This window comes from Phocoena phocoena, chromosome 7 (assembly GCF_963924675.1).
Source record: "Phocoena phocoena chromosome 7, mPhoPho1.1, whole genome shotgun sequence".
NCBI classification, from domain to species: domain Eukaryota; kingdom Metazoa; phylum Chordata; class Mammalia; order Artiodactyla; family Phocoenidae; genus Phocoena; species Phocoena phocoena.
In genome coordinates this window covers 2,185,325-2,197,980 of record NC_089225.1, presented here as the reverse complement: position 1 = coordinate 2,197,980, position 12,656 = coordinate 2,185,325, and the positions used below count along the sequence as shown (strand labels likewise).

The window sequence follows — 12,656 nt, the reverse complement described above, 5'->3', positions numbered from 1 at the left end:
TAATTAAAATGCCAAAGGTTAAAAATAAGATAAAAATCTTAAAAGCAGCAAGAGAAAAACAACTTGTTAGATGCAAGGGAACCCCTATAAGACTGTAAGTAGATTTTTCAGCAGAAATTTTGCAAGGCAGAAGAGAGTGGCATAATATATTCAAAGCCTGAATGAAAAAAACTTCTTTACCCAACAAACATATCAAGTAGCAAGTGAAGGAGAGATAAAGAGTTTTCTAGACAAGTAAAAGTTAAAGGAGTTCATCACCACTAATCTAGCCTTAATAGAAATGATAAAAAGAGTTCTTTAAGCTGAAAAGAAAGAGAACTAATTAGTAACAAGAAAACATTTGAAAGTATAAATCTCACTGGTAAAAGTAAATATATAATAAAGGTAGTGGATTAATAACTTAAAAACTGAGTATAAAGGTTAAATGACAAAAGAAGTAAAAATAACTATAACAATTAAGGGATATATAAGATAAAAAGTTGCAAATTATGACATCAAATACACAAAACATGGGAGAGGAGGATAAAAATGCAAAGCTTAGAATGTGTTCAAACGTATGTTTATTTATAAATAGAATGTTATAAATACAAGCTGTTATATGTAAGCTTCATGGTAGCCACAAAGCAAAAAACTATAGTAGATACACAAAAGGTAATGAGAAAGGAATCCAGGCATACCATTAAAGAGAATCATCAAATCACAAAGGAGAACTACAAAACAGCCAGGAATAAAACAATTATCATAACGGCAATAAAAACAAACGTTATCAATAAATGTAAATGGAGTAAATTCACCAATAAAAAGACACAGAGTGGTTGAAAGGATTAAAAAAAAAAGAACTCATCCATATACTGCCTACAAGAGACTCACTTCAGACATAAGGACACAACACACAGACTGAAAGTGAAGGGATGGAAAAAGATATTCCATGCAAATGAAAACCAAAAGAAAGTTGGGGTACCTATACTTACATCAGATAAATAGATTTTAAAACAAAAGTGTAATAAGAGACAAAGAAGGGCATTACATAATGATAAAGGGGTGAGTCCAACAAGAGAATATAACATTTGTAAATACCTATACACCCAACATAGGAATAACTAAATATAAAGCAAATCTTAACAGACCTAAAGGGAGAAATTGATAGCAATACAATAATAGTATTGTATTATAGTATAATAAAGGACTTTAATACACCCCTTACATCAATAGATAAATCATCCAGACAGAAAAATCATTAAAATAACATCTGCCTCATATGACATGTTAGATCTGATGACCTTAACAGATATATACAGAACATTCCATCCAAAAGTAACAGAATACACATTCTTCTCAAGTGCACATGAAACATTCTCCAGACTATCATGTATAAGGTCACAATAAACTTAATTAGACTGAAATCACATCAAGCATCTTTCTGAACCACAAAGTTATGAAACTGGAAATCAATTACAAGACGAAAACTGGAAAATTCACAAATAGGTGGAGATTAAACAACATGCTACTGAACAACCAATAGGTCAAGGAAGAAATCAAAAGAAAAACAAAAAAATACCTTGAGACAAATGAAAATGGAAATACAACATACCCAAACTTATGGGATGTAGCAAAAGCAGTTCTAAGAGGGAAGTTCAGAACAATAAATGCCTACCTCAAAAAAACAAGAAAAATCTCAAATAAACAAGAAACCAGATAGCCTAAATAAACACTTCAAGAAACTAAAAAAAAAAAAAAAAAAACACAAATGAAGCCCAAAGTTTTTAGAAGGAAGGAAATAACAAAGATCAGAGTGGGAACAAATGAAAGAGACTACAAAGACAATAGAAAAGATAAATAAAACCAACAGTTGTTTTTTGAAAAGATAAACAAAACTAACAAACTGTTAGCTAGAATCACCAAGAAATAAAGAGGGCCCAAATAAATAAAATCATAAACGAAAGTGGAAATGTTACAGCTGGTACCACAGAAAGACGAAGACAACTTAGAAGAAATAAATTCCTAGAAACATACAAACTGCCAAGACTGAATCATAAAGAAATAGAAAGTATGACCAGACCAATTACTTGTAAGGAAACTGAATCAGTAATTAAAAACCTCCAAACAAACAAAACTCCAGAACCAGAGGGCTTCACTGGTGAATTATGCAAAACCTTCAAAGAAGAATTAATACCGATACTTCTCAAACTCTTACAAAAGAAAATAGAAAATGAGGGAATACTTCCAAACTCATTTTACAAGGCCAGCATTACCCTGATACCAAAACCAGACAAGACAACCACCAGGCAAGAAAATTACAGCACAACTTCCCTGATGTTCACAGATGCAAAAAACCTTCAACAAAATATTAGCAAACCAAATTCAACAATACATTAAAAGGATCATACATCATGATCAATTGGAATTTATTCCAGAGATACGAGGATGGTTCAACATCCACAAATCAATCAATGTGCTATACCACATTAACAAACTGAAGGATAAAAATCATTTGACAGAATTCAATATCCATTTATCATAAAAACTCTCACAAAAGTGGGTACAGAGGGACCATACCTCAATGTAATCAAGGCCATATATGACAAGCCCAGAGCTAATATCATACTCAGTGGTGAAAAGCTAAAACATTTCCTCTAAGATCAGGAATAAGACAAGGTTGCCTACTCTCACAACTTTTTTTCAACACAGTTTGTGAAGTCCTAGCCACAGCAATCAAACAAGAAAAAGTAATCCAAACGGTAAAGGAATAGGTAAAACTGTCACTGTTTGCAGTGACATGACAGCATACATGGAAAATCCTAAAGACACTCCAAAAAACTACCAGAACTTGTCAATGAATTTGGTAGCTTTAGGATACAAAATTAATAAACACAAATCTGCTGCACTTCTACTCATGAATGATGAACTATCAGAACGAGAAATTAAGAAAACAGTTCCATTTACAGTTGCATCAAAAAGAATAAAGTACCCAGGAATAAATCTAAGGAGGTAAAAGAACCGTAGTCAAAAAACTGTAAGACACTCATGAAAGAAATCGAAGACTACACAAACAGATGGAAAGATATACTGTGCTCGTATACTGAGAGAATTAATATTACTTAAATGACCATACTACCCATCTACAGATTCAATGCAATCCCTATCAAAATCCCAATGGCATTTTTCACAAAACTAAAACAAATAATTCTAAAATTTGTACGGAAACACAAAAACCCCTAATAGCTAAAACATTCTTGAGAAAGAAGAAAAACGATGGAGGTATCATGCTCCCTGATTTTAAACTATACTACAAAGCTACAGTAATCAAAACAGTATGGTACTGGCACAGAAACAGACACATAGATCAATGGAAAAGAATAGAAAGCCCAGAATGAACCCTTATATGGGCAATTAATCAAAGAGGTAAAAATATACAATGGAAAAAAGACAGCCTCTTCAACACATGATGTTGGGAAAACTGGACCTCTACATGCAAAACTGGACTACTCTCTCACACCATGCACAAAAAAAATTCAAAATGGATTTAAGACTTAAATGTAAGACCTGAAACCATAAAACTTCTAGAAGAAAACACAGGCAGTACACTCTTTGACAATGGCCCTAGCAATACCTTTCTGGATATGTCTCCTCAGGCAAGGGAAACAAAGGCAAAAGTAAACTAATGGGACTACATCAAACTAAAAAGCTTCTGCATAGTGAAGAAAACTATCAACAAAAGGATAAGGCTTATACACTACCAAACGTAAAATAGATAGCTAGTGGGAAGCAGCCGCATAGCACAGGGAGATCAGCTAGGTGGTTTGTGACCACCTAGAGGGGTGGGATAGGGAGGGTGGGAGGGAGGGAGATGCAAGAGGGAAGAGAGATGGGAACATATGTATATATATAACTGGTTCACTTTGTTATAAAGCAGAAACTAACACACCATTGTAAAGCAATTATACTCCAATAAAGATGTTAAAAAAACAAAAACAGATAAGGCTGCCTACTGAATAGGAGAAGACATTTACAAACAATATATCTGATAAGGGGTTAATATCCAAAATACACGAAGAACTCATTTAACTCAACATTAAAACAAACAAACTACCCAATTAAAAAAATGGGCAGAGGATCTGAACACATATTTTTCCAAAGAAGACATTTAAATGGCAAACAGGCACATAAAAAGACGTTCAACATCACTAATCATCAGGGAAATGCAAATCAAAACCACAGTGAAATAGATACCACCTCACACCTGTCAGAATGGCTATTATCAAAAAGGCAACAAATAACAAGTGTTGACAAGGATGTGGAGAAAAGAGAAGCCTTGTGCACTGTTTGTGGGAATGTAAATTGGTGCAGCTACAATGGACAACAATATGGAGATGTCTCAAAAAATTAAATATAGAACTACCATATGATCCAGCAATCCCACTTCTGGGTATTCATACAAAGAAAACAAAAACACCTATTAGAAAAGATATAAGTACCCCTATGTTCATTGCAGCATTGTTTACAATTGCCAAAATATGAAAGCAACCTATGTGCCCATCAGTAAATGAATGGATAAAGAAGATGTGATAAATATAGATACAGATATACACACACACACAAAATATCACTCAACTATAAAAGGGAATAAAATCTTGCTATTTGTGACAACATGGATGGACCTAGAGGGTATTACGTTAAGTGAAATAAGTCAGAGAAAGACAAATACTGTATGATTTCACTTATATATGGAATCTAAAAGGTGAAACAAATAAATAAACATAACTAAACAGAGTCAAAGATACAGAGAACAAACAGGTAGTTGCCAGTAGGGAGAAAAGTGGGAGGGTGAGGGAGATTAAGAGGTACAAACAACCAGTTGCAAAGGAAATGAGTCAGGGCTAAAATATGACACAAATGAACCTATCTACAAAACAGAAACAGACTCACAGACACAGAGAACAGACTGGTGGTTGCCAAGGGGGAGGAGTGGGGAAGGGATGGATTGGGAGTTTGTGACTAGCAGATGCAAACTATTATATATAGAATGGATAAACAACAAGGTCCTACCGTATAGCACAGGAAACTATATTCAGTATCCTGTGATAAACCATAATGGAAAAGAATTTTTAAAAGAATGTATGTATATGTATAACTGAATCACTTTGCCATACAGCAGAAATTAACACAACATTGTAAATCAACTATACTTCAATTTAAAAAAATGAGTTATGGGTATGAAATATACAGTGTAGGGAATACAGTCAGTAATTAGGTAACATTTTTTTATAGTAACAGATCATAACTAGACTTATTGTGATGATCATTTTGAAACGTATAGAAATATCAAATCACTATGTCGTATAACAGGGAGTAACACAATGCTGTAGGTCAATTCTACTTCAAAAACAAAGAAACAAACTCATAGGAAAAGAGATCAGATTTGTGGTTACCAGAGGCAGGGGGTGGGGGGAGGGGGAATTGGCTGAAGGGGGTCATAAGGCAGAAACCTCCAGTTATAAGATAAGTAAGTACTAGTGATGTAATGAACAACACGATAAAGATAATTAATGCTGCTATATGTTAATATGGAAGTTAGAAGAGGAAACCCTAAGATTTCTCATCACGAGGAAAAAATATTTTTTCTATTTCTTTAATTTTGTATCTATATGAGATGATGGATGTTCACTGAACTTTTTGTGATAATCATTTCATGATATTTGTAAGTCAAACCATTATGCTGTACACTATACACTACTTTATGTCAACTGTAGCTCAATAAAACTGGAGAAAAAAAAGTTAAACACAGAATTACCACATGATCCAGCAATTTTACCCCTAGGTATATATGCAATGAATTGAAGCAGAGACTCTAACTCGTGTACACCTATGTTCTTAGCAGCACTATTCCCAATAGCCAAAAGATGGAAGCAACTCAAATGCCCATCCACAGATGGATGAACAAAATGTGGTATATACATACAATGGAATATTATTCAGCCTTAAAGAGGAAGGAAATTCTGACACATGCTACAACATGAATGAATCTTGAAGACATTATGCTAAATAAAGTAACAAGCCAGATACAAAAAGACAAATATTATGATTCCACTTATATGAAGTAACTAGACTAGTCAAAATCCTAAAAACAGAAAGTTAGTGGCTCCCAGGGGGCTAGGGAAGAAAGGGGAGTTATCATTTAATAAGTACAGAGTTCCAGTTTGGGAAGATGAAGAGGCTCTGGAAATGGGTAGTGGTCATAACTGCACAACAGTGTGAATGTATTTAATGTCACTGAACTGTATACTTAAAACTGACTGAAATGGTAAAATGTATGTTATGCACAGTCTATTACAATATAAAAAAATTTTAAGTTTAATTTTTAAAAATTCTATGACCAAAAAAAAGTCCACCTACTCTATCTAGAAAATGAGCGCTGGATCAATCGTTCCAAAGTACCAAAAGTTCAGAAGATCATAATACCTGGTTGCTTGCCCCACACCCAGCTCTCTAGGATTGATTTGGCCCTATATGCAGGTGCAGGAGTTTCTTCCTCTTCTTTTTTCTCTTTGTCATTTAGATCTTCTTTCTTTGTTCCAATCTGCATATCAACACCATCATCTGGAAAATTTTTTAAAAATTTAAGTGTATAAATTGCTTTTTAAAATGTAACATCTACTTGCCAACACCAGCATCTGGAAAAAAATTTTTTTAATGTACATGTATAAATTGCTTTTTAAAATGTAACATCTCTTTCCCAGTCACTCCCAGAAATGGAAAGGTTAAGTTACAACACACATCATTAGCTGACCATTTGATGGTTGGGAAAAAATAAATTACCTGACTCATCAACATAACAGAAACAGTGTGATTTATTAAGTAATGAATAGCCCAGTGACCCTTTTAATTTAAAAAATCGATATTCCAATTGTTCTTTGAAGCATGTCTTCCAAAATATTCCAATTTCTTACTACATCTCACAACTAAGAAACTTAGTCTTTGATATTAACATTAACTGTTTTCATCCAGTGATTCCCAACTGCTGTGTGTCCACGGGAAGGGAGGATGTGGAATCAGAGTATGATTCAATGATCATTTTCAACTCTATACATTGCCCTACTCCACCACCAACTGAGAACCAGTGCTACACAGGGCCACTACCACTGAGGGAGCGTAATTCAGGAGCACTGCAATACAGCAGAAATGTGAGAACCACGACTTTAGGCCACTGACAAGTTTCAGTCAAGAAAAAATGTCATGAAACTCCTTACACAGTAAGTTAAGAGAGAACTAATATTAACATAGAGGTGTAAATGTGTCCTAGCCTAGAAAGCCCTTGCTAAATGAACTATTTTCTAAATGACATAATTAGAAATATACAGTTGACCCTTGAACAACGTGTACAGTCAAAAATCCGCATGTAACTTATAGTCAGCCCTCCACACGTGCAGTTCTTCCGAGTCCAGCAATTCCAACAACCAAGGATCATGCAGTGCTGCAGTATTTACTACTGAAAAAAAAATCTGCTTATATGTGGACCGGTACAGTTCAAACCCATGTTGCCAGCATCAACTGTACATCTAAATCTGTGAAAGAGAATATATCATATCACAAACAGTAAGGAGTATCTAAAAATACCTAAAACCAACAAGGGACAAAAGAAACTCCTAAATTCTATCAGAAAAATATCAGATATCCAACAGAAGGAACCCCAAACAGCTAATGCTATGAAGAGATACTCAAATTCATATTTAGAAAAATATAAATTAAAATAATGAAGTATTATATTACTTTACACTCACCAAATTCACAACTGTTAGAAAGCTAAAATATAAGCTCCAAAGCAGTAATTTTTTTTTCCTTTTTCATCTGGTTTTGCTCTCTGATATATCCCAAATGCCTAGAACAACGCATGCCAGGGAAAAAGCCCTCAAGGATGAGTTCAGTAACTAAATAATGCCAAGTGTCAGTAGAAATGTAGGGCTGGAGGCACAAATCTTCAGACACAGCTGGTGGGAGGGTGGACCCCGCAGCCTACCTGGAGAGCAATCTGGTACAGCTGAGTTACATGGAAGGTCCTCCAGTCGTCCCGAGGGGCTATGCCCACAGAGCTCTCACACAGGTCTGGGATTGGGAGGAGGTGGAAGACAGAGACCCGCAGCAGTCTAATGACCTTGGACACAACTTAAAAATACAGTGCTTGGGCTAAAGAACCACACACTCTCCATGTACACAAACTTACAATGCATGCACATTGTACAACAGTATGTTTTAAATGGCATAAAAACAAATACATTACAAAGAAAACACCTAAAAATATGGATTTGGAAATGGTGTGCCAGGAACTGACCAGTGTAATTAACTCAACCCTCTGCCCCTGAGGCCCAAGAAAAGGCCCCTGTGCACCTCATGTGTCCCATTCTTTCAATCTCCTGCAACAGTTATGGTTAACAGTACCTCCCCCATTTACAGAAATATCCAGGGAGTTCCCTAGCGGTCCAGTGGTTGGGACTCTGTGCTCTTACTGCCGAGGGCCCAGGTTCAGTCCCTGGTCAAGGAACTGAGATCCCACAAGCCACGAGGCACAGCCCAAAAGAAAAAAAAAAAAAAAGATATATCCAACAAGCTCCTGGGCATTATAGATTTTTTTGTAATGTGTACTTTTCATACATTACAGATGTAAAACCACACAGCGCCTCTAAATTAAGTACAGATTTGCTTGAAGTCATAGAAAAAGTCAGGCTCGGAATCAGGTTCTCAACCCTATGATACATCAGAAGCAGGGGGTGAGGGACACACACACACACACACGTACACACACACACACATTTTAATACCAAGCCTCAGTTCTATCACCAGAGATTCTGATTCAGTTGGTCTAGGGCATGGCCTGGGCACCAGCAATTTTAAGTTCCAAGATATTCCTAATATTCCACCAGGTTTAAGGACCATTGGCGTAGAAGGTAAAACGTTAATAAGACAATGCAAATGCAACTGACCAAACAAACAATGGCTATTTTAGCTATCATAAGCACTCTCACTGTAACAAATTAAGGTCATGCAGAAGTAAATAAATCTTTTTAAAAAGATAAGACAAGTGAGAGAAAGGCCAAGTAACTTTGGCACTTCTGTTTTTCACAAATTGTTCATCTTTTCACTAAAACTTAAATCATGAAATAATCATTACTGAGTTTTGTGACTAAGAAGAGAGATTTGTTAATTTTTGTTTTTTTCACAAGTGTGAGAGAAGTGTCCACAGGGACTGGCAACCTGATTATTGGAATTCAATCTTTTTACAAGCAATGAAGCACTGTTTATTGTCTCTTAGCTTCAGTTCCATCCTCAGTAAAGCTCAGAAGCTCACCTCCAGCCTGCTTTGTGACCAGGGAGTACCAGCATCTGTGGGGCGGACTTGGCCACAGCTCTCATGTCACCCCATTTGATCCTCATCAAGGCAAAGACAAAATGCCCAGACTGGCTGTGGATCCCAACCCTGGGGAGGTTGGCTGGCATTCCCTGGAAGAAGAGGTGGGCCATCAGGACCCCAAATCTTCCCTGTAACCACCCAGAAGATCCTCACTATGAGTGACTGGACAGGGACAGGAACCGAAAGCCTGGGCTTTATTTGGCTAGAAATCTAAACTACTAAGGGAATGTGGAGAGGAGGGGGAGGAGGGAGAGAGGGGCAGAGGGAGAAGAAGGGTGCACTCTGGGAAAAGGCAAGGCTGCAGCAGAGGATGGTGTCCATGCATCCACCTCTGGGCTGTAGGTCCAGTACTCTCCCACTACACCACTCTGCTGCCTCTGTCACAACAAAGAGCCTGATCCCCAAGGTTGTAGAGAAAACACCCAAGGCAGCCATGGGCACAGCAAAGTGGTTAACTCAAGCCCAATGTAAGCCCAGCATCCTTAAACCCTATAAAGTAACCTTCGCCATGGGGAGTCCCCTTACCCTGACAATACTGAAGCTTTCTGGAGAAAAACAAATTAAATTTGAAACAAAGGTCCACAATTTAACCCAAGTGGAACTCCAAAGTTTACTGCAAGAACTTATACAATAAGAAGACAGGGCTTCCCTGGTGGCACAGTGGTTGAGAGTCCGCCTGCCGGTGCAGGGGATGCGGGTTCGTGCCCCAGTCTGGGAGGATCCCACATGCCGCAGAGTGGCTGGGCCCGTTGGGCCTGCGCATCCGGAGCCTGTGCTCCGCAACGGGAGAGGCCACAGCAGTGAGAGGCCCGCGTACTGCCAAAAAACAAAAAACAAAAAAACAAAAAAAACACGAAGACAAAGGGCTTTGGTGCCACTATGACACAGATTCTGATTTAACTTAAGTATCTGCTGAAATGTACCAACTGGCAAACCTTCATGAATTTAAATCAATACTGGGGCTCAAATTACATGTATAGCTGGGGATCCCACTAAATCTAAACAAGGCAGCCCATATAATCTTAGGGGAATTACTTCATATAATCTAGAAGACAAATAAATTTGCTTCGCCTTAACCATCACAACTATTATTGCCTTAAACTCCCCATGGTCACAGCACCCACTCCCCTAAAATACCCCATAGTGGGCATGGACACTGACACAATGAGTAATAAATTAAAATTAAACTAAGTGGGACTTCCCTGGTGGTGCAGTGAGTAGCTAAGAGTCTGCCTGCCAATGCAGGGGACTCAGGTTCGAGCCCTGATCAGGGAAGATCCCACAGGCCGTGAAGCAACTAAGCCCGTGTGCCACAACTACTGAGCCTGCGCTCTAGAGCCGGCGAGCCACAACTACTGAAGCCCGTGCACCTAGAGCCCATGCTCTGCAACAAAAAGCAGCCACCACAATGAGAAGCCTGCACACCGCAATGAAGAGTATCCCCCACTCACCGCAACTAGAGAAAGGTCGCACGCAGCAAAGAAGACCCAACGCAGCCAATAAATAAATAAATAAAATTTTTTTTAAAATTAAACTATTTAGCAATTACAAGTTGGCTTGACAAACACAGCACCTGTTTATGGGTTGAATCATATACTCCCAAAAGATGTTCAAGTCCTAGCCTCCAGTACCTGGGAATGTGACCTTATTTATAAAACTAAGGTCTTTGAAGATAATCAAATTAAAATGAGGTCATTAGGGTGGGCCCTAATCCAACATGACTGGTGTCCTTACAAAAAGAGGAAATTTAAGCACGGAAAGATATGCACAGAGGAAAGACAATATGAAGACACAAGGAGAATGTGACCGCCTACAAGCCAAGGAGAATGCCTCAGAACAGAGCCTTCTCTCACAGCCCTCAGAAGGAAACAACCCTGCCGTCACCCTGATTTTGGACCTGCAGGGTCCAGAGCTGTGAGACAATACATTTCTGTTGTTTAAGCACCTAGTCAGTGGTACTTTGTTACAGCATCCCTAGGAAATTAATACAGATACGCCCCCCCTTAGCACCCTCAGAGACTCCTTCACCGAAGAGGCTTCAGCAACCTTCTCTCATGCCCCCTGGGGTCTCTGGACCACATATGATGACTAGCTGTTGCCCTGGGGCTGCAGATGCAAGAAACTGCCCTTCTCAGCCCTGCACTATACTGTACCTCATCAGCGTGGAAACTGCTGGTCATGAGCTTTCCTGAGAACAAAGCCTGGCCCCAGGTGCACATTTTTACAAACCCTTGGGACACAGCCTTTTAGAGTTGCTTTTTTTGGGCTCAAGGACCCTAGGAATCTCTTCCCTCACAGATACCCAAAATATAAATCAAAGTCTCTACATATATTAAGACAACAATATGAGGCCTCAATTGCCTTATCCTTGTAAGGACAAGGACACTCCTTACCCCTTTAGAGTTCCAGACATTACTGATAGTGACCAAGGCACTCATTCTGCTTCTCAGAATACACATGCTGGGCTCTTAAAGAAGGCATTCAATGACACTTCTACCTCCCCTATAGGGGGAGGCAGCAAGTTTACTGAGATGCATAATAGACTCCTCAAAGAACTATTTAAGTTACAATGTGGCAAATGGAATTTTGTCACTATTGCCACAAGCACTGAGCAACCGAAACTGACGCACCCTGGGGAGGCATACTCCCCCACACCAATGGCACATGGGTCACTCAATCGCCTGTATCAACAATAATAGAGAAGACTTGTAAAGTGCATACTTTTGACAACTGCCTCACCATGGGGTCCTCCCTCTCCTGGTCAATGCCAACTCATTTCCTAGGGGGCAATTCTCCTCTTCCCTAAAAGTCACGGTCATCACCAAAGTTTAAACTGATGTCATAGCATCAGAAGGCCAACTGTGGTATAAGGCCTGAAAGTAACGTTCTACATTTTTAACATGCTGAAACAAAACAACTATCAATCAGAATGCTGTATCTAACAAAAATATCCATCATTCTCAAATGAAGAAAAACTAAGAGAATCTGTAGTCAGCAGACCTGTTCTAATAGAACTACTAAATTATCTTAAGATAAGGGAAACAATACCAGAAGGAAACCTGGAACAACCAGAATGAAGAATGAGTAACAGCAATGGCATATACCTGAATAAGTGATCAACATTTTATACAACGCACCACCCAACAACAGCAGAACAGGCATTCTTTCTAAAGTACACACTGAATACTCACCAAGACAGACCACATCCCAAAAAGGTAGGACTTAAGTAGAGGGGACAAAAAGGCAGCAGCTA

At 38.2% G+C, this 12,656-nt stretch overlaps 1 protein-coding gene across 1 annotated transcript in view; it reads right to left on the bottom strand.

Moving 5' to 3' along the window:
* Positions 1–12,656, bottom strand: part of HERC2 (HECT and RLD domain containing E3 ubiquitin protein ligase 2) — a 231,180-nt gene that overhangs the window by 194,160 nt on the left and 24,364 nt on the right. The window contains 1 exon segment of the mRNA XM_065880686.1: positions 6,460–6,597. Coding sequence (XP_065736758.1) covers positions 6,460–6,597 — 138 coding nt within the window.